Genomic DNA, 26,952 nt, shown 5'->3' with positions numbered 1-26,952 from the left:
ATTACTTTTAATTACTTTTAATGATTACTCCAAATACCAAGATATTTCTAGAGCCATGGTATTATTATCTATGGGGCCCTAGTCCATAGGAAGAAGCTCCCTACAAATGAATTGGATAACATTTTTGCTTTTTTCCCCCTTAATTTTTACTTTGAGATCATTTTTGAACAATTGCAGCTTAACTAGAAATTTGAATAGTTTTAAGCATCTACTTTGTTGGTTGGCAGGGGCGGTGGGGAGGGAGGGAAGCCACAAAACAAGGAAGAGGTTTAATGCATTCCCACTCCACCCTGAAACTAATCCCCAAGGCGTCCTCTATCATTTTGTGGGCAACATGAAAATAATGTACTGGGTAATCACTAACATGGGTGAGTTTACATTATCATTTTACCAAGTGAACGCCAATCAGTCCTTCCCGGAGACAAGCTAAAAAAATACAAAAAATACAAAAAAATAAATAATTTGTGTGTTTTCCCCGAATAAAATCTGGGAGGAAATCTAGAAATAAGCGTGTATAAAAATGACATGCTGGTTTCTCATAATATTGTTTTTGTTTCTGTAATTCTTCCCCCTCTCCCGAATCATCACATAATGTAAACAAATGACCCAGAGTGCCCATCCCAGCTTGACTCCTGGACAATGTGGTCCCAGTTTCACCAGTGTTCTTCCACAGGTTCATTAGTAATCGTTGTGAGAATTTTAATTTTTGTCTTCTTCTTTGCTCACGTCTTCCCTTTCTTTTCTTCTTCCCTCCCTCCTCTCTTTTTACCTTTTTGAATTCAGGACAGTATGATAAACTGTAGAGAAGAGGGACAGTAAAGGCAGACTTCTTGCAACTCACATGCACATCCACACAAAGCAGTAGAAATATTATTGATAAAGAAATTTAAAACATTTATGGGCTTTAGAATTTGGTGGCCTCAGATTCTTCCATTTGTGTTCACAATTTAGGATTGTGAGTGGTAGGACTGGGTTCAACTGCAGTCAAGTCACAATGTGCCCTGCTTGGGCCCCATGCCTTTCCAATGAGGGGAAGAGCCTCCTGCACATTGAGGTTTGGTCTGTAAATGGTGGACTCTGGTGATGTGAGAGTGTGGGCACCGTGGCTCACTAATCCCCAGGATCTCTCTTTGGTGCCAAAGGATGAAGGCTTTCTGAGGATGAAGACTTCTGAGAAGTGGGGAGGAAGTGAGGTGTGGGGAGGGAAGATTGATGGAACTCCCATGCGTGACATTTCTCAGGGAAGCTCTTCTACTATTAGACCTGAGTTCCCACAGATCCGTGTGTCTCCATTCTTGCTGTTCTGCCACAGTCGCCAAGGCAGCTTTTGAAAAATACTGATGGCTGGGCTCTATGCCCACAGAATCTGATATAATTATCTGGGGCAATTCTGATGCATAGCTAGGAACTATAAACAGGGCAATCAGATTTCAGAAAATTCTATTCCTCGTTCTTCCTTCCTTTCTAGCCTGGGGTTACATGCTGGGAAATATTTGAGTTCTGTTCACCGTCGCTTTGTCATCCACGGTCTTTGTGACTTCTTTATTTTCCTACCCTGTGCTATGGGCCAATTGCTTCATTACTCCTGTCTCTCCTCATCCTTTGTGCAGTTTTAATGAAGATTCAGTACTGGAAGATGCTAAAAGGTATAATATTTTTCTTTCAGGAGAATTACAGTAGCATTTAGCATGTTGGCTACTGGTAACATATCTAATTAAATGCCACGACTGAAATGAATTTTGATGTCTGTATTGTCCTTCGTCTATGTTACCGCTCACAATTGGTATGTAGCCTTTCTCAGCCAGAGAGGCAGCCTCGTTATTCATTGGTGTTGTCAAGAAGCATATATATGTATGTATGGTCTTATTTTCTAGCAGACTTTAAGCAAAGTCAAATCGACATGGCCATTAGCTATTACCCCTCTAATCGCCCCCCCCACTCCCCACCCAGACTCCTGATTCTACCAGATTCATGTGATTCAGACAAAACTGAAGATTTAGGCATACATCCTTCATCAGTTGATTGGATTATATTAGCATTTCTGGATATTTGTAACAAAACTTCTGGAAAGACACTGATAGATTCTACATTTCTACTCTGGCAGCCAAGGAGTTGTGCTGCTTGATCTTCCTTCAAGAAGAACTTGCCTTTCTGCTGGAAGAAGTGTGTTTAGCTGAAGGCCTCCAGCTACAGCAACTTTCCAAATCTGATGTAGCATTCTGCAGAAGGCATGTCCTTCTGAGGGTAGTCCCCAGACAATGACAGCTCAGTGGGCCCCTTAGGACAGGCCCATTCCTGCCCCATATGGTACTACTCCAATGGGGGACCTTTGCTCTTGAGCTCCCCATTGGGCTGGCCAAAACTTTATCAAATCTGCACCATAGTTATAGCATCACTCTACTCAATTCTGCCTCCTCTGACCTTTCCTTTCACTGGTGTCCAATCAGCACGATGGTGTATGGGCTCTTTCTGCTACATCCTGTTCCTTTCCTTTTAGCTTTTATGGATGCTGCCCCTAAAAAAAGTTTTGCACACCTAGCTTTGTCTCAGTATCTGCTTCCAAGGTAAACTGTATTGACACAATCTATCAATCTTCTTTAAAACTTTTTATTTTCCAGTCTTGGAAAATAATTCCAATCTTTTCTGTGTACACCAACACAGAAAATCAGAGTGAAAAAAATCTACTCCACCAACTCCAAAATACTACTGGTTGTATTTTTTTCTCCCAGTATTTTAACCTATGTTTGTAAGGTTCTATAAAATGAGCAGAAATTATTTCTCCTCTTGGAAATCTTGTCATTAAAAATAAATCTGCAGATTTCTAAAATAAAATCATTTAGATTGAAGTAATTTAATGCTCCACAAAATGTAAGTGATGCCAGTTTGTTAGGTTTAGAAAATTCAGAATAGCTAGAGAAGTTTATTTCCTGAAAAGAATTGTTTCTCTGAATGTTAACAACAATCCTCTTCAGGTACTTGCCACATTGTATTAACCATTATTCTTGTTGTTAATATTTTGGTTGGCATGACTTTGTCCTAATTTCTGACCTGTACAACCCTTGGCATGGTGCTAGGCACATGGTTTGTGTATGTTGAGTATTAAACTAAACAACATTCTTGTACGTATTTTGATATCTGGGACCTCATTGTTTTTCTCAGGGAAGAAAGAGATCCTTAGAAATGGAACTTTGACTGACATGGATAAAGACGCGAATTTATTATTTTTCCTTGATGCTCTGCCTACAAACCCTTGGGGCTGACAAAATAAACATCATCATCATCATCATCATCATCATCATTATTATTATTATTTTTAACAGAGGTTGAGTTCTGGAAGGTTCTTTTAAAAGCCCTTATTCTTTCATAAACCAGAGTACTCCCAGGTACAGGGTTGAAGTAAAGAGAGGGTTTAAGTCAGGAAAACCTTGTTAAATAAATGGCTTCCAAGTGACAATGGCGTTTTGCCTTTCTCTGAATCCTCAGGCAGAGGCCAGGGTTTGGAGCCAAGATTAAGGGCTAGATGAGTCATCCACCATGGTATGGCAATGCCTCTCTCTTCCCAAGTCTGTGCAATCAAATCTCCAACTGATTTCTCCTTTTCATTTTTTTCCTCCTCTTTTTGGCAAGAGAGAAAATAACTTCAGTATTCTTTTTTTAGGAGGGTTAAAAAAAAAAAAAGTAACACCATTCTATTGCCAAAAATTGCATATAGAATTTCAAAGGGTGACCTCTTCCCAGATATAGCAGAACTTATGGTGGCAATGGAATGTGTCACCTTTGAAACATAAGCACTTCAGATCCCCGAGCCTGCCCATGTCTTCATTGCACTTTGGAGAATGATAGGATTAGGAGTAAAGGGATATTAAATATAATGCCATTTTCACCTGAGAGTAATTAATGTTTCTGGCAATGCTGACTCTCACATGGTAGGAGTTGCAGTGACAATAAGTGAGTGACGAAAGAAGGGTCCAGGTGTGTGGAGATGTTCAAAGCCTTGCTTTTTTCACAGTTGGCCGATTAAGCCATTTTTAGAATTTGGACTTTTCAGGGGCAGAGGTTTTTTTCCTTTTACATTAAATATACTCTTCCCTACACTGTTCAGTTACATAATAGGGCGAGTGCCTGTGCAAAGTCATGCCTTTTAGTATTAAGACACAGACTCATATCCTTCATTTTTGAAGTTCTGGTTATTGGTGAAACTACTGACCCTGGATACAGCAAATAAGATATTGCCAGAAGTACTTTCTGGGAAGAATAAGTATGAAGCTTGTTCTTAACTGTGTTTGTTGTTAAATATAGCCTTGATTCCCCTTCTCTGACGACTTGCCCCTCCCCCAAGAACTGTGGCGCAGTCTGTTTATAATCTACTGCCCTATCTTTAAATGTTAGGCTATAAATGCGTGTGTATGCTGTAGTTATATTTTCCAGAATTTTCTGGCCTTGTGGCCTTGGCTGAAATTGTGTGCCTCTCCTTCCTTTGACCCATTGTGTTTACAGTGTTTCTACTTCAGTTCATCAGACAGCACCTGATTAGGTGGCCTTCTGTCATCCGTCTATTCCCCACACTTCCTGCCTGGCCTCAGCACAGTGGGGCTGGCTGCCCTCCAGAATGTCATCATGGAAGCAGCTGTCCTAACAGGGGAAGATGAGTTTCGTTCATCTTTAAACATTTCCAAGGAGTTGCACTCAATGTCACAAACAGGTCAAAGGCTCAGCCACATTTAAAGTGGGACATGATTGCATCCCGAAAAATATGTAACTTATCAGGCCATACTGCTCCTCTAAGAGAATAAGGACCTTACAATGGGCAGTCGGGTTTTGAAGTCCCTGCTCTGCCATCTTCCTAGCTAGGTAAATACTAACTATAAAGTTCCAAGCACGTTGCCTGACACATTAAAGTAGGCTAAACACATTGCAGTTCTCTCTAAATTTTTATTAATTATTTGCCACGAGCAAGGAAATGTTGGGGATCCAGAGTATAGGGCAGTAGCAAAATATTAAGAGGTGTGATATAGTCAGGTTGCCTACCATTGTATCGGGGAAATATTGGTGAATTTTGATTTCAAATACAGACTGGAGAGTAAAAATAAATAAATAAACACAGACATACATACATAACACATTGCAAATCTAAGGGAATGAGAATTCACAGAAGAGGTAGATCACTGTTAGGGGCAGAATAAACATGGAGAGGCGGCACTTGAAATAAAAGCTGAAGAAATCCTTCCTGGCTCAGCACACATCATCATCAGTGATGATGATTTGAACTTTGCAGGAACAGAAAAAGGGTATTTATGTGACAAGAAAGAAGGTGAGCGAATGAAGTTAATGTAGAGTATGTTTGGGACTGCCAGGAGTCAAAGCTGGCTGGAGCAGAACCCACACTAAAGGGAAGGTGGGAGATGATTTTGGAAAGACAGGTAAGGCCAAATTTGGAGGCCCTTAGATCTCAGCCTGCATGAGAAGCATGGCAGAGTTGAAGGAGACCCTGGCTGTTGAGCAGGAATCCTATACTCCTTTCTAGGCACCAGATGGTAGGGATGGTAGAGTACCCACATTCTGGAGATGCATTGCTCTGGGTTCAAATCTCAAGGTATCCACTTCTCGACTCTGTGACATTGAGCAGCAACTTTATTTTCTCTTTCCAGCTTTGAGTTGCTTCTTTGTGAAGTGAGAGGATGAGACTTGACCATGTCTCTCAACGTATAAAGTTATTTGTTTTTAAGTTCATTTGTTGGAAAATGGCAAAGGGTTTCATAGAGAAGTATTTTTTGAAAGGTGGGAATGCATAAGATTTTGGAAATGAAATGATCAAGTGAAATAATCAGAGAACTCTTTGGTTTCCATTCTACTGCTAAGTTTATATGGTTCTAAGGAGATAGATTTAGTAATACTGTCTAGGACAGTTTGAAGGAGCAAAAGACTGAGGACAAGAAAATCATTTGACTTGGGGCTTAAAGTCAAATGGGGATTTGAAGAAAACATTTTTTAAAGAGAGAGGGGGAAATCATGAGAGATATTGTAGCAATACAATATGTTTGGTAGGTCATTGAATATCAGTTCCAAAGTTAACAAGCATGGAAAATATTGCTTTTTAAAAAGGAACACATTCTTTTATATTAAATCCTATAATTGATTTAGTGATGACTTTCAATTCTGTATCATTCAGAGAGAGTTTCAGTGTACGTGGAGTTCCCAGTCATACAGATTGGCATATCTGTTATTGATTCAACAAATATTGATAGTGACCCAACTCTGTGACCAGTAGTGTCCCAGGATTTAGGGACGTAGCAGTGAACAAGACAGAACAAGAACAAGAACAGACAAAGTTCTTGCCCCTGTAGAGCTTATATGCCAGGACAGTGATGGGGGGTGGGATGGAGGTGGAGGGAATGAACGAATGAAGAAAATGGCAGCTAGGAAAATAAAATGTAGATGAACCGAGCTGTGTGATGGGGGTACCTGGGAGGCAGCCAAGGCCTCGCTGAGGAGAATGCTTTCAGGTTGAGAGCTGAGGGACTGGAGGAGCCAGCAACGCAGAACAGCAGGTCAAAAACACTGCAAGAAGAGAGAACAGATAGGCCAAAGACACAAGGATAGGGCTTACGCCTCTGTAGGTTTCAGGAATTGAAAGAAGCCAGCCTGGCAAGGGCAGAAGGAGTTACAGGGAGAGTAGTCCGAAATGAGAAGGGAATATATGTGTTAGTAACAACAGGGGGCCAACCCCCAAAACTCATTGCTAATCTCTTGGCCTTGTTGCAACTTTGTAGCCCAGTATAAAATATCCTTCACAGGATATTTAGTTAATAAAACCAACATTGGGAAAATGTTAAAATTCAGTTTTTCTAGAGCAGAAGATTGGGGCCCAAAGATGTTTAGCTATTTGCTCAAGGTCACAGAGTTTGTACATGGCAAGGCCAGGACTCAAATCAGGTCTTATGATTGCAGACCCACAGCAGTTTCCACTTCCCAGTGTCACTTTCCCTTCTTATGTAACCTTAAAGAATAACAGAGTTACTGACCTCTTATCAGAGAGCCTGCAGGAGAACACTCTGTAACTTGGGATAGATGACAAATGACAGAGAGAGACCAAAGGACAGTGAGAGTTCTGTACTTACGGCCGAAAAGGTGCAAGGCTTACCTGCACTAGGGTTTAGGCCTGAGAGGTAGAAGAGAGCACCTATTGGCAGAGAACTAGTAGGATGATTAGGTACTAATTTTCATTTGCATGTGAGTCTTACAGCAAGCCCTTTGCTTTTATAACACCACAATTTGATGATTTTCCAAGAAGAACCATTTCACGTATCTGAACTGAATGGAGCATGCCATAAGGTACAATGGCATTTTAAAGCGAACATGAAATGTGGTAAATAAGCTGGTATTTACACATGGGCGCTATATTAACTATTTCTGCACTTTGCTCTTCCATTAAGTTAACTGTCAGGCTCCGGATCATTAAAGTCCAGTTTTCCTCCCTCCTTTTCAGCCACACATTTACTGTGGACATTCTGAGCATTTCTAATAGAGCCATTTTCAGAAAGAATTGTGAATTTTCTTATTAGTGTCTCCCCTCCCTTCCGTTCCCATCCTAAGGACCCCCCTGCTACTTGCAACTCTGAGTTCTGAACATGCCCATGGTGGAGGCAGTTGGTTTCTCTGTTTATGGTGCATCTCCGGATCCACGCATCGGTTTAGATGAGAGCCCTAGTTAGAGAGACGTATTATTACTTCTTTCAGAGGACAGCATACCCGGCTTGCTGGGGGCTTCTGACCTGAGGCAGGGGGCGAAGAAGGAGAGTTGGCAGGCTTTGGGGAGCGGATGTAGAGTTGTTCCTCATTGGAGGGGCTCGCTTTTTCCTGAGCTGTCAGACACTGCGGGCTCAACTGAGGCGCGGAGGTGCAATTCAGGCTGGTGGAACAGCGGGGGAAGGCAGGGACAGGCGGGGCTAGCGCGGCTCTGCAGCTGATCACACGCACCAGCGCATACACCGCTCTCCCGCCGCCCCTGCTCGCGCCTCGCATCTTACCCGGAGCCACCGAGGCGCGGACAGGGAGTGGGGGACCCAGGAGGGAAGAGGCAAAGGTAGGCACCGTGAAGCAGAAGAAGGGCTGAAGCGGCGCTGGTTTTTAACCTGAAAGTCTGACCGGCAGCTCGAGGCTCGAACCCTTTACGGCAGCACCGCGGTCGCCTAGCTAAGAGAGCACGGCGCCAAGGAACCCTCAAGTCCCGCGTCCAAGTCAGTCCGTGAGGGCGCTCCAGGGTCCTCCTGGTGGGGGCAGCGTGGTGCCCTCAGGGAGGTGCGGAGCTTGGGGGACCTGCGTTGGTGCCCACCGTGGTGCACCAGGAAAAGTGGGGGTGAGGAAAACAGCCTTGAGCGCGGAGTGCGAGGCCAGGCTGCCGCTGCCGCCCGCTGCGCCTCCTCCTGCCCTCTCCCGGTGGGTGAGTGCTCGGGTTTCGCGCACCGCCGCGTCTCCGCTGGGCGCGGGGGCGGCCTGGGGGCCCTTGAGAGTCGGCCGGAGGGCCCTGGGGGCGCCCGCGGAAACTCAGCAGCCCGCCGACGCCAGGCGGGCGCGTCTCTGGAGTCCGGAGCCCGGGACTCTGAGCCCGGAGGGCGTGGGTGGGGGGGTGTTGCACCGGTGCCCGGCAGACATGCCTCTGGGCGGGATTTTGGCCAAAAGATAGGAGGCGGGAGTGCCGGGGGGAGCCGGGAGCGGTTCCGGGGGGCGGGCGATCGGGGAGCGACGGGGAGGGGGGAGGGTCTGGTCCGAGCAGGTAGCGCAGTTTCGGCAGCCTGGCGAGTTGGCAGGTGGGGTGGGACTCGCCTGTCAACTCATTAATTTTTAAAAAGTCAGTTTGGGAGGGCTGCAGGGTAGTCGGGAGGGCTGTGGCAAGGCGAAAGGTGGCCCGGGATGCCGATGGTGGGGGAAGAAAAGAGAAGCCTCGAAAAGCTTGGAGGCAAAATTGCGCTTGGGTTCCCGGTCCTTGCATCCCTCCTGCCTTGAGTGCGGGAGAACACTTTCTTGTGTTAAGACTCAGCTTGGAGAGAAAGCCTCCGTCCCGGGGGAAGAGAGGAGTCCGCAGGGGGCAAAGAGCGCCGCTACCTGCCGGGTGCGCCCCCCACCCCGGGCGCGCTCGCTTTTGTCCCCCCTCTCTCCCCCGCCCCCACCTCCTTATTGGTGCTGGTTTGCAGCGCTCGGCCCCTGCGCCTCCGCTTCGCGTTTTGAATCTGGCTCGCCCCTCCGTATTATGTCTGCACTCCGAAGGAAATTTGGGGACGATTACCAGGTAGTGACCACCTCGTCCAGCGGCTCGGGCTTGCAGCCCCAGGGGCCGGGCCAGGGCCCGCAGCAGCAGCTTGTGCCCAAGAAGAAGCGGCAGCGGTTCGTGGACAAGAACGGCCGGTGCAATGTGCAGCACGGCAACCTGGGCAGCGAGACGAGCCGCTACCTCTCGGACCTCTTCACCACCCTGGTGGACCTCAAGTGGCGCTGGAACCTCTTCATCTTCATCCTTACCTACACGGTGGCCTGGCTCTTCATGGCGTCCATGTGGTGGGTGATCGCCTACACTCGGGGCGACCTGAACAAAGCCCACGTTGGCAACTATACGCCCTGCGTGGCCAATGTTTATAACTTCCCCTCCGCCTTCCTCTTCTTCATCGAGACCGAGGCTACCATCGGCTATGGCTACCGCTACATTACCGACAAGTGCCCCGAGGGCATCATTCTCTTCCTCTTCCAGTCCATCCTCGGCTCCATCGTGGACGCCTTCCTCATTGGCTGCATGTTCATCAAGATGTCCCAGCCCAAGAAGCGCGCGGAGACCCTGATGTTTAGCGAGCACGCGGTGATCTCCATGAGGGACGGAAAACTCACGCTCATGTTCCGGGTGGGCAACCTGCGCAACAGCCACATGGTCTCCGCGCAGATCCGCTGTAAGCTGCTCAAAGTAAGTGTTACCTGCCCCTTCCCCACCTGGCTGTCGCCAACCCTTCACGGCAGAAAATAGCTCACCTGAGAACTCTCCCCGGGCTCTTAGTCTGACCTGTCTCGCAGGTAAACCTCCTTGAGGACGCGGGGGGGGGGGGGGTGGAGTGGAGCTGGGTGGCATGGAGGACTGGGCGATGAGAGTACAGCTGCCAGTTCTGTTCCTTTTCCACTCACTCTCGTGCTCTTATTTATATTAATAATTGGAATGTGCTTGTACCACTTTCTGACTAGTCACACTTACCGAGTGGTGTTGGCTCCTGGAGCCGTGAGGTAGAGGGCCTTGTTCTCCCTACCGGTGCTGCTTGGCTCTTTAAAGAGTTTCTGACTTGTTGTCAATACACTATTCCACTAATCTTGAGGTACTAAAACTGAGCAGCTGTTATTTTGAAGAAATAGGTCCTGAACTTGCCTGAACTTTCACTTAGGGCTTTTCTTTACTTTTTCTTTATCTCTTTTTTTCCTCCTAACAGTATTAACAGGCGGATTAGTTTTTAGACTCAGTAACATGAACTGTATATGCTCATCTTTTTTTAACAAGCACAGTGACCAGAAAAGTAGTTAATAATGTGGAAGAAACAACACCTGGCTCTTTCAGGTTTTTATTTTTATTAAGTATTTTCCTAGAGAAGAATTCTGTGAAAGCTTGAGTGCTTTTTCTGTGGAGCCTTTTGTTAATTTTGTTCTTAATTGCCAGTTTCTATGAAGCCTTTGTCAATTACAGATTTCACTTGAAGCTTTTCAGCATCCATTAAAGAAGATTGCTTTTTACCATCAGCAGTGTAAATGCTAAGACAGATTGCTCATGTAGTGGTTATTAAAATAAGGTCCATCTAGTCCTTAAAGGGCACCACTACAAACAAGAAAAGCCTACCCTTATCATTCATCCAATTAGAGCCTGGGAATAAGAAATAAAAAGCTCACTTCTCTCTCTGTGCGTCATTTACAATTCAACTTTTTTTATAAAAAAAAAAAATTAACTTTCCTAGGCATTTGCCTTAGGTAGTTTTCAACTCTTCATAAATTGAAAAGGAGGACCTCAATTAAAATCTTAAAAATTATCTGAGGTTGCATAGGGAACCATAGCCAGATTCAGCATTAATAAAATGAAAATCTGATGAAGATTTGAGATTTTGCCTTTGAAATTTCAATGTCACCCTGCAAGTATGTTGTCTTACACAGCTTAAACTGATGTTGTAGTTAAAAGTGCTCTAAAAAAGTTTGGCTCGCCTGTCATTTTGTTATTTATTTATAAAATCTTACCCGAATTTCTCTTCATCATGTTGCTCAGTAAAGTGTTAGCCTTAACTCAGCTGCCCTGTCACTTCCCATCATACACTATAAACAGGAAAACACACTAACTTCTGCAGAGCTTAGTGGCAAATTTTCAACTTCGTTTTGACGTGCATGTTCATTTAGGTAACTAAATAAACGATGTGAGGCCATGTTCTTCATAATTAATTTTACTGAGCTGCATACGGGTTTTTATGTAACTTAGCACATTTGTTATTGACCAGTATTTGAACTAAGTGAGTTTTTTTGGACTAGGCTAAGCAGTTGTCTCTAGACATGTTTATTGCATTGGTGTTAGTTTTATGTGCCTCTTTCAATGAATAGATCAAGATATGTAATCTCTCTCTTTAGTTCAGGCCTACATGGAGGATAGGAACACATTATTACAGCGTAAATATCTATGTCAAGGAACTCCTGTTTATGTGTCACTGTGAGATTAGTTTACCATATTGATTGGATATTGGACATTTAAAATTGGGCTTTAGAGATCATTCACTGCTGTTCTCTAGTTTTTCAAATATATAGTCATTTAATAAAATAAGTATCTTTTGAGGCAATTTTAGATGTTTCTAGACTTTATTAAATTGTGTTTTAACAAAGCCAGAATAATTAGAATTAATCTACATATCAGTTTTTTGTTTGTTTTATGTGTGTATGTGTGTGTGAGTTTTGTTCTGTTTTGTTTTGTTCTTTACAAAGGTACAATGAATTTGAAGTATTCAGTCTAACAGTGGTTCAGGACACTGAAAATGGTTCTTATGTAAAGGCAATGTACCACATATACCATAAGGGGTGTCCTGATTAAAAACAATAAAAGATTTGTGGTGTTGACAAATTTGGAGCAGGGTGCTATATTAACACAAGGTGATAAAATAACATCTAATTAAAATGATATATATAGTATTCTTACAAAATTCTTTACTTTTGATTTGTTAGAAGGTGTCAGTGCTAGGAGTAAAACTATTCGAAACATAGTGTCAATTTATATCTAAACAAAATTATGGTGAAATGATGTCCTGCTGTCTATTGAATGCGAGGGCTAGTCAGTTCTTCAGCCTGCCAGTTTAGTGTTGTTTGTTTGAGTTGATTTTTCTTGTAGCTATAGTAATTACAATGAATTCTCATAGTTCTTGTCATTTCCTTAGACTTCATTAAAAAGGAGTCCTGTTTTATTACAGAGCTCATAACATTCAGCAAAATTAGAAGGGAGATTTGTCTTTAATAAGTTAACTCTCATGTTCTCTTAGGGACTGAGATTGAAATGACCTAAAACAACCAACTATATTTTGAAAGAGAGGCTGTACCCTAATCTTATAGTAATAAGTGGAATGTTTTGATATCAGTCTTATGCAGTTTTCTTGTTAAATATTATTACACATATTTAGCTTCCCCTTTTAACTCCTGTTCGACATTTAAAATATAGGATTGATATATTTTTAATAGAAATATTTGGAATTTTATGGCATTAAAAACATATTATTCAATGATAATAATTATAGTCTATGTTCTTCCTATTATCTAATTTAATTTCACTTATATTCTACTATTATTATTTTCTTATTTTTTGAACAAAAGTTTATTTATCTGTATTAATATAAGAGTTCTCTTAATGATTATAAAGTACTTTCTATTCTTGGAAGATAGAACATGAATATGGCTTTCTTGTCCTTGCTACTATGAATTTTCATACTTATATCTTTTGAATTATCTAAGTTTTCATAACAGTTTTTTTAAATAATTTCTCTGCCTTATTTTAAACTATGTTATTAACTTAAATGAAAGCAAATTTTTTTTTAAAGGAATCTGTAGAACCAGCATGGGAGCTTGAACTCAGGACCTTGAGATCAAGAGTAACATGCTCTACGTCCTGAGCCAACCACATACTACTATGTGAAGGCAAATTTTATTTCAACTCTATTTCTGTCTTTCAAGCTTGCAAATACTGAAATTAATTTTGATATTCAAATATAGATCTTCCAACTTTTTGCATGGATTGGTCAGTCTTTTTTTTTCTTTTGCTCAGAAATTTAAAAAAAAACAGATTCAATAAAAATTAAAGAATATAATTGGAAGTTATTCTTTGAAATTTGTAATTTGATCATAAATACAGCTTCAGAAAACTCTTTTAAAATGAATATTCTTTCTCTTTTCCTCTTCACATCCTCGTATTGATGTTTTATTTGGATTTTAAGTTTATTTTAGTTACCTTCTTGTTTAAAATTCTAAATTATAGGAACTAATGAATAGCATGGTCATGTTAAGTTAATGTATCATCTAGTAGAAAGTTTTAATAAAAATGCCTGAGACTTTAGGCTAATGGCTCAAACTCTGGACCTTGTCATTTCGTAATAAGTTTAAAGGATTTGGAAATCTGACCACTTCTTTCTATAAATCTAACACGAATGGTTGACTGCCCTAGATATACATCTTGTAAGGGAAAATTTAAATGATCTTTGTTGATACATTGTTCAAGAATTTAGAAGCTTATTATCCAGAAGCCATCATGTATTTATACATATTTATATAGGCACCCAAACAAACTATATTTACTTGCATAAAGTAAATTTTAAAGTCAATTATTGTTGGATCCATATTTTAAAAGATAAAAATAAGGATAAATTTTTCTCATGGAAGTATAATTTACTTCTTCATGTTGTTAATCATTGCAAATAGTTATCTTTCTTTCCTAAGAGTGCAGCTTTGCAACCCTTAACTTTCACTTATTGAAAGGTAATGGTGCACAGTCACCTTTTGATATATCATATATATTCTTTTCATATTCACGTCTTTTATTTTATATTTATATGAATACTCATTTTGACAGCTATCTGGTTTCCCCATATGAATGTGAGCAAGTGCAGATGTAATAAAAAACAAAATTATTGTTTTTGAAACCAATAAGCTCTTCATCCTCTTCGTATGTCTTAACCTTTGTTAATTTTTGAACCATGGTGATTTCTGGACCACATGGTTCCACATGATTTTTTCATATTTTTATTGCTTTGCCTTCATTTCATACTATGCACCGAAATGTAGTTAGGTGTTTGATTCTATGTGACTTTATTTTGTATGACTGACTCTTTCTCACCAATTGGTCTTGGCCAATTTAATTTTGGTCTTGAAATAATTTGTTACCTCCTTTAGAAAAATTAAATCCACAAATGGATGCCTAATAAACACCTGTTCTCAGTATCATACAAGCTGTCAGTAAAAATATTCAAGGAGCCTAAGACCAAGTTTCCCAGAACTCTTTCCCAGAATATAGATCCTATATTGTTTGGTGATTTTTTTTCCAGGTGGATTCATTATGTCTTTAAAGAAAGCACAGTTCCTAGTCTAGCTTTTCTTTTTGTGAGATGAGTACAGTTCTCCAATAGGCAAAGAAGTTTTTTTAAAAGTAGAATTCTTATTCTTTCAAAAAATACTAGTAATATATATTTTTTAATATGTTTCCTGAAAAATACAGGGTAGCTTGTGTTCAGGGTAATACAGTGTGAACAGAAATAAGGGACAAAAAGACCCACAAATTAACAGCAGTAGGTGAGAACAAATGATAAAGAGAAGTAGGAAAAAAGCATTTGATGGATTTGAGGGAGTTTGGTGAGTAGGAGGAAAATGTGCATGCAGGGTTACAAATCCTGTCCACAGTTATTATAAATTCCATAAAAGGCCCTCAAGGAATTATAAAGCTGTTCTTTCATTTGAATAGTATAAAAGCCTCACATAATTTATTATAAGATAAATTACATTCTGTTCTATAAGGTACTTTCTTTTCATGAAAATAAACATTGTTATGGGATGATTATCTTAGCATTACTTTTTTTTTAAATTTTAGACTTGATGTTGGTCATATTTTTTCTACATGAGTATTGATGAAATTTCAAACTTACGGAGTCGAAAGAAATGTACAATTTAATTACAGGTAGCCTAGATAAAAATCTAGGTCCATACTCTCTTCTACCTGAATTGAAATTTGGTCTGAGTCCCAAAATCCATTGCCAGAACTGCTTCAAGTCACAGGGTACTTTTGTTTCTTTTTCTAGTACTTGCTTTTAGCTTACTTCCTAATTTTAGCTTGCAGATAGCACTGCAACTTTATTTCATTTGTGATTTTCTTTGTGACTTCAGTATATATTCAACACACACACACACACACACACACACACTGCACATTTAAAGAGGAGAAATGAAATTACAGATACATGTAAGATGGTGGGAGATGGGAGGCAAAGACGACTTGCCCTCTCCATCTGGGTTTCCTTTCTTGTCTTTTTCTTTCCTGACCAGTGGCCCTCAGCATCCTTTTCCAGGAGACACTAGTGGGAGGTAGTAGGACACAGGACAAGCCTTAGAGTATGATAGAAGAACATCTCATGAATCAGATGGTAGTGATTAAATGTTCTTTTCAGCATTCCCCTAGCCTCCCTCCAAGCTAGGAAAGAGAACAATGGTTATAATTAGAACAGTGTTTTGGGTTAGAGAGATGGGAGAGAGGCTGCAAAGAGATTGATTATATTGGTGGAGTGTTCCTGTTTGAATGAATGTGGGTAAATGGTCACAAATCTCACAGAGGGAAGATATGCCAGGGCAGTTCTAAATGTGTGTGTGTGTGCGTGCGCACGTATTTGGACATGCACTCAATAGTCTTTCATCTGTAATACAAAAGCTACTTGTCTATGGAATTCATGACATTGATAATCCCTTCCAGGCATCTGTGACTTTTGAATCATTTTGCATCTTTAGTCAGAATTTGTCATTGATTATACAGTAGGCCTCTTTTAGACTTTAAGGGAGTTCAAAGTCATTTGATATTAGCCGCTTCTTTGAAATCAGTACATGTGACTATAAGATGAGACATAAGCTTTTACACATATCCACATTTCCATATAATTAAAATGTATATAATCGAAATACTTTTACATAGCTATTTTTTATAATGAAGAATAACTTAGAAATTATTGCCACATTCTTAGTAGTACAAAACCATTTCAAAAATCCATGTTCTACTTATAATTTTTTATACAGTAAATTTAAATAAACTTTAAGCCTCAGATTTTTAAAATTGTTTTCTTATCTACCAGAAATTGCTATAATACTATCAACCAGAAAGGTTCTCCTTATTTCCTTCCCACATTCCATACAATTGAAAATAAAAAAGTCATCTGGAAGTCATTCTTCAGACTTGTGTTTTTAAATTGTGTGCTAAATTTTTAAGAATTACCAGTTTTCCATGACTCTTTTGTTTTTGTGCTTCTTTCTCACTTTCTTATTCAGTCATTTTATGATTCTAAATGATTATTTCATCAAAGTCAACCTTAGTTATCAGATTTTTAGGAATTTTGGTAATTTACTAGCATTAATCTTAATCTATAACAATTATTTGGAATTATATTGATATTGACCATATCTGTTTAAACATTTTTACCTTGGAAATGATCATGATTCTGCATTCCTATAGGATTCCTATAGGGTTCTGCATTCCTATAGAGCTAAAGGAGATCAGGTAGACCATCAGCAAACTGCTCTGTTAATGAAAGATCTCTTCTTATATCATAATTTTTAAGGAGACATAATAAAGAAAGGTTAGCTTGATTTTTCCTGTAGTTTTTCTGCTTGTTGTCAAAATTCCTGGATGAAATAGAATGGTAATTGATAGCTAAATAGGAAAACTAGAAACTGATGAAATATTAGTGACATTGACTTATCACATACTCAAGGTACAGATCACACTTTAATTATATGAAGGTACATATATAACTCCTTTCTTTCTGCTTTCCTTTTCATTTACGTGTATAGGTCACAGTTCTTGAACAGTTCTCTTACTTACCCAAGTTGAGAGAATTAAAACTAACATGCTTCTGAAAGTGTATCTGGTAAGCATATGCAGGTTTTTGGAACATTGTATTTGGCTGAGCACTGATAAGCTAACTTTGCTCTAACCAGGAGCTTAGACTTCAGACAATTCTAGTACTCCAAGCACCTGCCACATTCAAACCACACCATTCACTCCTCTAAAAGAAGAGCTTCCTGTTTACTTAACAGTAATGACTAGGCTTCCCAGTCTATTACAGGGTCAGAGAAGCAAACCAAAATCAGGGAGGTAAGCATTTTGATAGCTGAAATGTTTGTTGGCCTAACACGAAGTAGGACGACTCAAAAGACAAAATTGTGGATATCTGCGGTGTCTCAGAATCATTTAAAGAAAGGATAAATTATATGGCACCCACTGGAAAATAATTTTCAATGAATATGCAGGGAATTTTACTCATCTGAAAAGTACCTAAGCATGGAAAATATCTTTCAAAGTAACGAAAGTGTTACTTTCCGCATAGCTTCACATAATAGATACAGTTGTCAACTTTGTTTCTGCTAAGACTTGGATGGAATATAAAGCATTTTGGGAAGGAGGAATATAGGTATAATTTTGTATATATATGAAAGATTTTAAAACCAGAAGATATATGGAGTTGGAATGGAACAGATTTTTATATATTTGAGTCTTAATTACCTATATATGAGTTAACTGCTAGCTAAAAATGAAATGTTTCTTATTCTAGGTTGGCTTTCTCCTGATAGCTCGTTTCTAGGCCACTTCTCTTCATGGTTTGTTGAATGATCAGAAAATATGAAAGTTAATAGATTACAGCCATTTAGAATGAGGCACAGGTATAAATACACACAAGAAAAGGAAGATTAATTTTAGTTTTGATGTGAATATATGTACATATATATAAATAAGAAAAATACATCTTTGGGGGGAGAATTATTTTAAAATAAATGGGAAACTGAGTTTTTAAGGAATTATTTTTATGAACATTTTCATTTAGTACAAAAAAAGCAGACCGTAGAATAGCTAGTGAAACGGCCCAAATTCTGTTCATTAATTATAAACATCAGAATACCACCTTGTGTTTATATAGCACCTGTTTCTTACTAGGTGAGAGAAAAATGACACAGGGTTTTGTTTTTATTTGTTTTTGTTTTGTTTTTGGCTTTTATTTTGTAGTATTAATCAATACTTGTTATACCGTTTTCTAGTTGGAAGGATGCTGGTCTCATTCATATTTTACCAATTTGGGAATAAGTTAGAAATACAGTTAACTGCTACTGGCTTCAAAATGTCTAGTTTTCTCCAACATTGGTTGTTAGAGCTACTGTTTTTAGTTTTGGACTACTAGGTTTTCCCATGGGTTTTTTCTTTTTTTTTCTCTTGTCACTAATCATTGTGTTTCTTCCTCTTCCTCTTCTCTTCCTTCTCCTTCTTCTCTTTTTTCTTCTTCTCCTTCTCCTCCTTCTCCTTCCTCTACTTCCTCTTCCTACCCCTCCCCTTTTCTCTTACTCTTCTTTAGTCAACTACTCAAAAGGCATAGAAGAAAAATATTCTCACCATTTTCACTGGATTTTTTTTCTACGCAAATAAAATTCCCGAGTATCACTAATTACAAAATAGCCTGCCTAATTGATTCTGCTGTTGGGAGTCTAAAATTGCTGCGGTAACCGTCTACCACTACCTTGGTTTAGTTTTGCCACAGAGGACAGCTCACTAAACCATATTTCTCAGTGTTTTCAGACTCATTGATTCCGCTTAAAAAGCCAAGGTATTTCTTGGAACACTGACCTTACCAAAAGTAAAGATTTTGTCTTTGCATTACCACTTCATTGCACAGACTAGTGTTATAGATTCCGTTTTGTGCAGTAAATGAGCTTTGCAGATTCTGTTAAATATATTGGATTCTTCCAAGCCCCATTTGACCATCAGCTAGCTCCCACCCCGCTGCAGGTTTTTCTGTATGCAACTATTTAACCCTTATCTTACCAGCATCATCATTTAAATCAAACAAATACGTGCTTTTATATGATCCTTATAAGGAACAGATACGGAGAATAAAATAAGAACGAATAGAAAGGAAAGACGTTAACTTTCATGGTTTGCTAATTGTTCATCGTCATTTTTAGGTAATCGTTCAGAGTTTTGCATGTAAGCGATTTAAGTGTTTTATAATGATGTATACCGATACCGAACGCCACTACCTTATGAAAGTTTTGGGAAACTGAAAGTTTACCTAATACAGATTTTTAATTGCATTTTGTTTAAAAAATTTCAATGTAGCACAGCTTTTACACTATGTTTTAAAATTCACGAAATAAATAGAGAGCTAAACAACTTTAATGCAGTTTGGTATTGGGAGTTCGAGCGCTATCAGCTAACAACATATGCCTTTTCTTTGTATTATGTGATCTGTTGTGTGCATAACATAATAGGATATCATCTTCACTTTCATATCAAGGTTTATATCTATCTGTTACTTTTCAAAAGTCCTAGAAAAATTATTGGTTTGCTTTGTAACGGTGCAGTAAATCTTTTCTGAGATTACGATCAACCTTTTTCAGCTTTAACAAACTCCCTTAAGAAGTGCCTATTTATTTGCTTTGTGAGGTAAACAAATCTGGCATGCAATGAGTTACCCTGAAGTGATTTATGTCAAGCAGTAGCACATGGACACTCAGTTCCACAGTTTGTGCTAACAGCCATTGTTGGACCAGGCATTTCTCCAAAGCTCATGAGTTAGGGAATGATAATTATAGTAAGTCGTATATTATAAATAATGCATGTATGTTCCCCATGAGCTATGTGGGATTTCGGCCCGTTTGCTAGAGCATAGCTGCATAATGATTTGTTTGGATTTTGTTGCAGATGATTGATAGTGCTGAATGTTGGCAATGATGTAAATTACTGTTGGGCTGCCTTGAAAATTTCAGTACAAGTGGTGATTTCTTCTCTTTTTCTGTGTGCTTGTCTAGTCTCGGCAGACACCTGAGGGTGAGTTCCTTCCCCTTGACCAACTTGAACTGGATGTAGGTTTTAGTACAGGGGCAGATCAACTTTTTCTTGTTTCCCCCCTCACAATTTGCCACGTGATCGATGCCAAAAGCCCCTTTTATGACCTATCGCAGCGAAGCATGCAAACTGAACAGTTCGAGATTGTCGTCATCCTAGAAGGCATTGTGGAAACCACTGGTGAGTAAAACACAGATCTGTCATCACATTTCTTTGTTCTATAATAACATTATATTATAGCACAGTATCTATCATGAATTGGTGGAAATATCTCAGCTCACAATATTGAAAATATTGACTTATTTCTTTGTGACATTAAGTTGATAACACTTTGAAAATGAAGATTACTGTTGTGATCATTGCATGTGTAATGTTAACTCAAGAATACAGAAAAAAAAAAGGAAACAGATGACTCCTAGAAATGATTATGATATTCTAGTCTAATTGCAAAGTTGGATTTCCTATAATCATAATTTTTTAAAAAGATGTAAGGTTAAAATAAATTCAGGGTAATTAGTGAGCTGCCTAAACTCAGCATGCATATTCTTGCCTTGGGGATGGTGATTCGGGGTGTCATTGGTAAAGCTTTGATATGCTACTATGTGCAACCTCAGTGGAAAATTCCCTGTGTGTGTCTGTGCTAAAGCCGCATTTTAATTTCAAAGTGGGTCAGTAGATTTCCTCAGCTGAACCTTGACCAAAAATATTTTTAAAGATATTTTTCTTCTCCTGCTTCGGTATAGTTATGTGCTATATGTTATTCCTTAAGATGGACTATAAACTTTGGTATGTCCCAAATATTTACAATTTGCTGCACTGTGGGGGAGAGCCAGGAACAAAGGAAAGAAACAATAAATCAGAGTATATTACTTGGCGTCTGAGTATTGCCCAGTTGGTTTGGAACCTGCTACATACTCGAGACCAATATCTGTACATCTCTACTCATGTGTGTGTGCACGCGTACGCGCACACACACACACACACACACACACACACACACACACACAAAGTGCGTGTATACATGCATGTATGTGTATCTTCAATTTTGTCCTTTCTACAAGTAATGAAAAAGCAAGAAATATTTTAGCTTTCATTTTTTCTACCAATGTCACTTCAATATTAAAATGCTAATTGTTATGTAAAACTATAACAATTTTGAAAGTAACATTGGCAGTAACATGGACATGTTCAAGCTTTATACTAAGGTGGGAGATGTTATGTAATGAAAAAATCTCCCACCATGGTATAAAGTATTGTTCAAGGAGCAGGAGAAAGCAAGCCTTTTATTCTTTGTACAGCTATCACTTAACAAACACTGTTTCAATTTTGAGGAAGATAGTTAATCTGTATAAGCTTCTTTTCCTTCTCTGTAAAGTAAGAATGGTATAATAACCACCTCAAAGCTGCTTGCTGTATTACTATTATTTTTATTATTATTAGTGCTTTAGTTTAAAAATTAAGATTTTTAAGAACAATGAGTAAAGATTTAAATCAGCAATGTATATCTGCAATTTGATTTCTGTGGACTATTTTATGGTTTAAATCCTCCAATCATTGTTGTAACTCAAAATTGAAATGAGGTCGTAGTATATTTCTAATATACCATATATTGATAAATAAGGAAAACTGTTGCAAAAGGTTCTAGTTCAATGAATCTTTACATTTCATCTTTAATTTTTATTCATCTCACTTAATGAAGTAATGATATATTGTTAGGGCTTAAACCGCAGATATTGCAATTTTTATTGATTTATTTATTATAGCATATGGTTCTATCTTTGATATACCTGTATACTAATTACGTATTGTTATTCTGATCACTGACATGAGTGAGATTTTTGTTTCACTTGACAATCTTAGAAATTTTTCATTAAGCCAGTCCATAGATTGATTGATCGATCTATCATCCATCCATCCATCCATCCATCCATAGATTGATTGATCGATCTATCATCTATCCATCCATCCATCAATTAATTTTCCCTATTTATCCCTAGTTTGTGTTTCTAAAGAATGAGAAAGTTTTCCTGCAAAATCACAGTGAAATTCAGAAAAAAATTCAGAAATTTAACTAGGATAGAATACTACCATTTAGCTCACAGTCCATGTTCAGATTTCATCTGGAAATAGTAATTGCCATTGTAGCTACCCTCTACCATCCCAACAGCCCCGTTCAACATCAGATTAAGGATTATGCTCTTTGCTTGTTTACTTGTCTCCTCAGGTTTAAGATGGAATAGTTCTTCAACCTTGCTTTGTGTTGTTGACCTTGATGTACTTGAATAGCGTAGGCCAGGTATTTTGTAGAACATGTCTCAATTTGGATTCGTCTAAGGTTTCTTTATTCATTAACCTTTTGATTTTTGGCTGCTACATGGACATCTTATGAGATTTTGAAAATATACCTGCGTATGGACTTAACTGATACATCTTCATCAGATTTCGGAGGATTTTAGTTAATAAATAATGTCCTATATAAGGTAATTAGTAGTTTTGTACGTAAAATTATTCATTAAGACTGCAGATTTTAACATTTCCTACCTCCTCTTTTTTTCCTTTATTTTCTTTTCACTTTATTTTGTTTTGTTTTGGTAACAATGAACCGGCAGAGAATACTTTCCACAGAAAGTGTGAAAACTTGACTGGAGCCTGAATTTCTTATTTTGAGATTGCCTTTTATGGAGAAAAGATTAAAATCTGCTTTTCCTGACCTCATAATTGAGCCTGATTCTACATAAAATATAGCAAGACGAACCGCAAAAACATTACTCATAATTTATAAGATTATTTTGTGGAAAATTTATCTGACATTTTGTTTGTGTATGTGCCCTAACTAATTAAATCCCACACTGTTCAAATTCTGTAAAATCTGTTTATATTTCCAGACCTCTCTGATCCTGGCAAAAATAATAGAAATATTTTTATGTCCATCTGATCATTTATATCTTTACTGAGATATATTTGGATTCATCTTCAGGGAGGTTTCCTCCTTTATCTTTCTGTTTACAATCAAGTTTTCTTTCTCATAATATGTATTGCTTATAATAAGACAGATACGGTATTTTAGAATGTTCTGAGATAGTAATAATACCATTTTTATCTCACATAAACACAGTTTTCTGGAACACAGTTTTAGGAACAAACATATACACAGTGTAAAGTCCCATCATGTTTAACATTAAAATACTAAGTTTTATCATTCATTCATTCATTCAATAATTAATTGAATGCACACTGTGTGCTTGGTAGTCTTTGAAATGCTGGCAATGTGGTGGTGACCAAGACAACCAGAATCCCTTTCCTCATGGAGGTCTTATTCTAAGTGGAGGAGGCAGATGGCCAAAGAAAAAAAATAAGCAAGCTTTTATCAGGTAAAATGTGTCGGGAATAAAAAGCACTACAAAACCAGGTGATGGAAGAGAGTGCCTTTCACGGCACTTTGGGTTGACAGAAGAGTTCTCTCTGAGGTGACACCTAAGCAGAGTCCTGACTGTCAAGAAAGCCTTCTTGGTCCTGTCTGGGAGAACAGCATGATTGGCACAGGTCCTTCATTGGGAATCAGTTAGATTTTTCCAGAAACTAAAAATAGGCAGAAGTGGTTGGAGCCGAGTGAATGATGTGGAGAGTGGAGTGAGAAGTCAGAGAGGTGGAGAGGCCATCTCTGCACTACAGATGACTGTGTTGAGCCAATGGTCAGCACTGGGATTTGACTAAAAAGCATTGGGATTGTATTTATATGGTAAAAATCTCAAATTGTGTATAATAAACAAAATACACTTTTTTTTTTTCATTCTAGCAGGTTGCCTTGTAGTTTAAAAATGAGTAACCCTAATGCCTTAGAAATGCATACAACTTTAGGTAGTTATGACTTTTTTGTGTTAGTGGTAATACCCATCCTCCCCTTCCTCAACACCCCCCTACACACACACGCACACATGCACACACAGGAGCACGAGTTGCTCATTTCACTTCACATCAGTCCTTTGGTAAGAATCTTCTGGGTTTTTTTTTTTTTTTTTTTTTTTTTAGATTTGCTTCTTCCCTATTCCTCTAGTCTCAGCAGGAGTGGTGGTAGTGGTGGTGGGAATGAGAAGCTTCCTAATTTCCTTGAAAGTTTTAGCTTTCAGCTCAGAACTCACAATAATTACTTTCCCTGCTTCCTTGGAAATACTCCTCAATGATTAGACTCTGGCATTGGTGCCTTCCTTGTTTCAAATGATTTTGGATTTTCACTCCCAACCAGAAGCACAGCTTCACCTCTTCATGAATAACCTTTGCTTCTTTATTGGCCCAGCAAATTCCTAAACCTTTGTTGCCTCTAACTCTGGCTCCCTGGGTTTCTTTTCTCAGGAGAGAGAGCACTGCTAGAGGCAAACAGCATTGCAGATTTGGCTCATTAGAACTGGATGCTTTCAAACTTCAATCTGCTCTCTGCTGCTATTTGGCAGTCTTTTTAATTGTCTTTTCTGCACTCCCAGGCTCTCTCCCTGTGGGAGCTATTTTAGACCTTTTCTCTCTTTCCATGCCCCCAGTCCCAGCTGTCCTATCCTTTCCTTGGCACATCATCTCCACCTATTCTATCAAAAAGAATGTGACACTTCAGTTTTTATACATTTTTTTAACTCTCCTTATCCTTTTCTCATAATTATCTTCTCTTTCCCTTTCCGAGTGTCTGTGTGGAAAAGTGTCCTTATTCTCCAAAACCATCTCCTTTATAGCGAGTTCTGTTCCCCACCACTCGTGGCTCAAGCTCCTATACCTAACATACGTGCTACCTACAATCTTGTTGACTGTATTTGTTCTCAGACATTTTGAGCTCTTTGGAAAAATACAAAACCCATTATTTGTGTTTTTATTCTCAAGGTTCTTCCCCGGATTCAGAGACATCCCCTTCTCCCTCTCTTTGTCTTTTTACTTCTTCTAATTTATGTTTTCCAGTTGTTCCTAGATTCCTGCACCACCGCCGCCTCCTCTTTCCTGTAAATGTAAATCTCTGCTGTTGCCTTCTTTCTTTTCACATCTACATCCTCTCCTCTCCCTCCACTTTTTTTTAAAATGTATTCACAGAATACAAGTCCACCGTTCCTTTTATCTTCAGCTATGAAATCTCTCACCAGTTATGGTCTTGTAGTTATTGTTAACTTCCAGGCCACTTTCCTTACTTGGATGTCACTGTTTTAATTCAGAGTCAGCTTGTCCGAATACCAAATCATCATATTCCAGGCAGATTATCTCCTCATTTTGGAAAGTTTGTCCCCGTTAGTGTTTGTAGTTTTATCTCAGACTCCCCACCTCCTTCCCTCTTTAGATCCAATTGTTCATTCTACAAATTCCTATTGAATAACTGTTGGAGTCTAAACACTCTCCTGACCCTACGGGACACCTTTGTTCACAACAACAACAAATTTCGGCCTTTGTAGATTCATATATTCTTATGTAGGAAATAGAAAACAAAATAAATATGAATGAAGTGTTTCATCTGGAATGTTGAAAGTGATCAGTGCTGTGAAAAAAATAAAGCAAGGCAAGAGGTGTTGGGAGCATAGGCAAATCAGGATAGACTGCAATGAGAAGGTGAACTTTGAAACCAAACACCGTATCTTAAGTAGAGCTTACGAGAAGGGCATTCCAGGTATGGGTATTAGTAAAGGCTCCAAAGGAGCAGGGTACTGGCTGCCCCACTTTCTCTAATGGAGGTCTCTCAATTCACTTCTTCTTTAAGCACTGATAATAGTACTTCCAAATCACAGTACTTGTCCCAGGAGTGGATTTAGGATCTCTGCTTACATGCAGGTTACACACTATTGCCTAGTAAATTTGCTTGCAACACTACTTTCATGATATATCTATGCTCAAAAATCTCTAATTACTGTCATATAAAAATGCATGTATTTCTTCCTGAGAAAATTAGTCTGCGTTTCTTTAATGTAATGTCCATACACTGATGCTCACTCTTGGCTCCCATGTCTGCAATAATACCATTTCTGTTGCCATATTTATTCAGTCTTCCCTCTAGGTGTCTTTCTTTAGTCTATATATTTTTTTTTATAATTCACTTTAAAAAGCTCTTTTTGACTATGAAATGATTATTAAATAATGCTCATTAAAGAACAAATAAAACCCACAAATATGCTAAATAAAAACTACTCTTAATTTCAACCACTATACTGCTAACTTATTGGTCATTAACCTTTCAGGTGTCTGCATTCAGATATACTGTTAGTATGCCACATGTACTGTTTTATAACTTACTTTATTGTATAATATACTATTAATACCTTTCACATCAAATTGTAATTCTCCACCATTAGTTTTAATGGTGTTCTTTTATGCTAATCTATGCTATTTCCTAGTTTGGACTTTTTAGGTATTTCCTTTTAATAATGTAAATATTTTATCGTTCATAGTTTTAATTTATTTACTACCAACTTTCTAAAAATTCCTAGAGATAGGATTCTTGGATAAAGAGGCATATAAATCTGCTAGTTTTTAATGCATATGTTAAGTTTGCTATCCAGAAAGTTGGTAACAATTTACAAGTGTGAAGGTGCCCATTTCTTCATATCCTTGCCAACAATGGATATTACAATTGATTTTTTTTCCAATATGACATTGTTTTATTCTTTCTGATCATTAATGAGGTTGAAATTATTGTATCTATGGAGTACTAGTTTTATTTCATGAATTCTCAGTTCATATTGCTCATTTGCGTGCATTTCCTTTTATGTATAAGTTGGTTGTATAACTAGTACATTATTAACAGCAACCATGTCCCCAGTATACAGTAGTATATATGCAATTTAAAAAAAATTTTCTTTTTGTGTTTGTTTGTG

The 26,952-nt window shown here is 38.6% G+C and overlaps 1 protein-coding gene across 5 annotated transcripts in view; it reads left to right on the top strand.

The window, feature by feature from the left end:
- Positions 1-7,607: 7,607 nt before the first annotated feature.
- Positions 7,608-26,952, top strand: part of KCNJ3 (potassium inwardly rectifying channel subfamily J member 3) — a 151,323-nt gene continuing 131,978 nt past the window's right edge. For 3 of the 5 annotated variants that reach the window (XM_082689435.1, XM_082689437.1, XM_082689438.1), the window contains exons 1-2: positions 9,163-9,949; positions 20,083-20,299. In XM_082689435.1, the coding sequence (XP_082545561.1) occupies positions 9,248-9,949; positions 20,083-20,299 (919 nt within the window). In that variant the 5' untranslated portion in view covers positions 9,163-9,247. Of the gene's footprint in view, positions 8,084-9,162; positions 9,950-20,082; positions 20,300-26,952 lie in introns of those variants that run through there. The other 2 variants (XM_082689436.1, XM_082689439.1) reach the window with 2 other exon arrangements.

Source organism: Mustela nivalis (genome assembly GCF_964662115.1).
Source record: "Mustela nivalis genome assembly, chromosome: 11".
In the NCBI taxonomy this organism is placed as follows: Eukaryota; Metazoa; Chordata; class Mammalia; order Carnivora; family Mustelidae; genus Mustela; species Mustela nivalis.
Note: the sequence above shows the minus strand (reverse complement) of the source record. Positions and strands in the feature narration are given on the sequence as shown.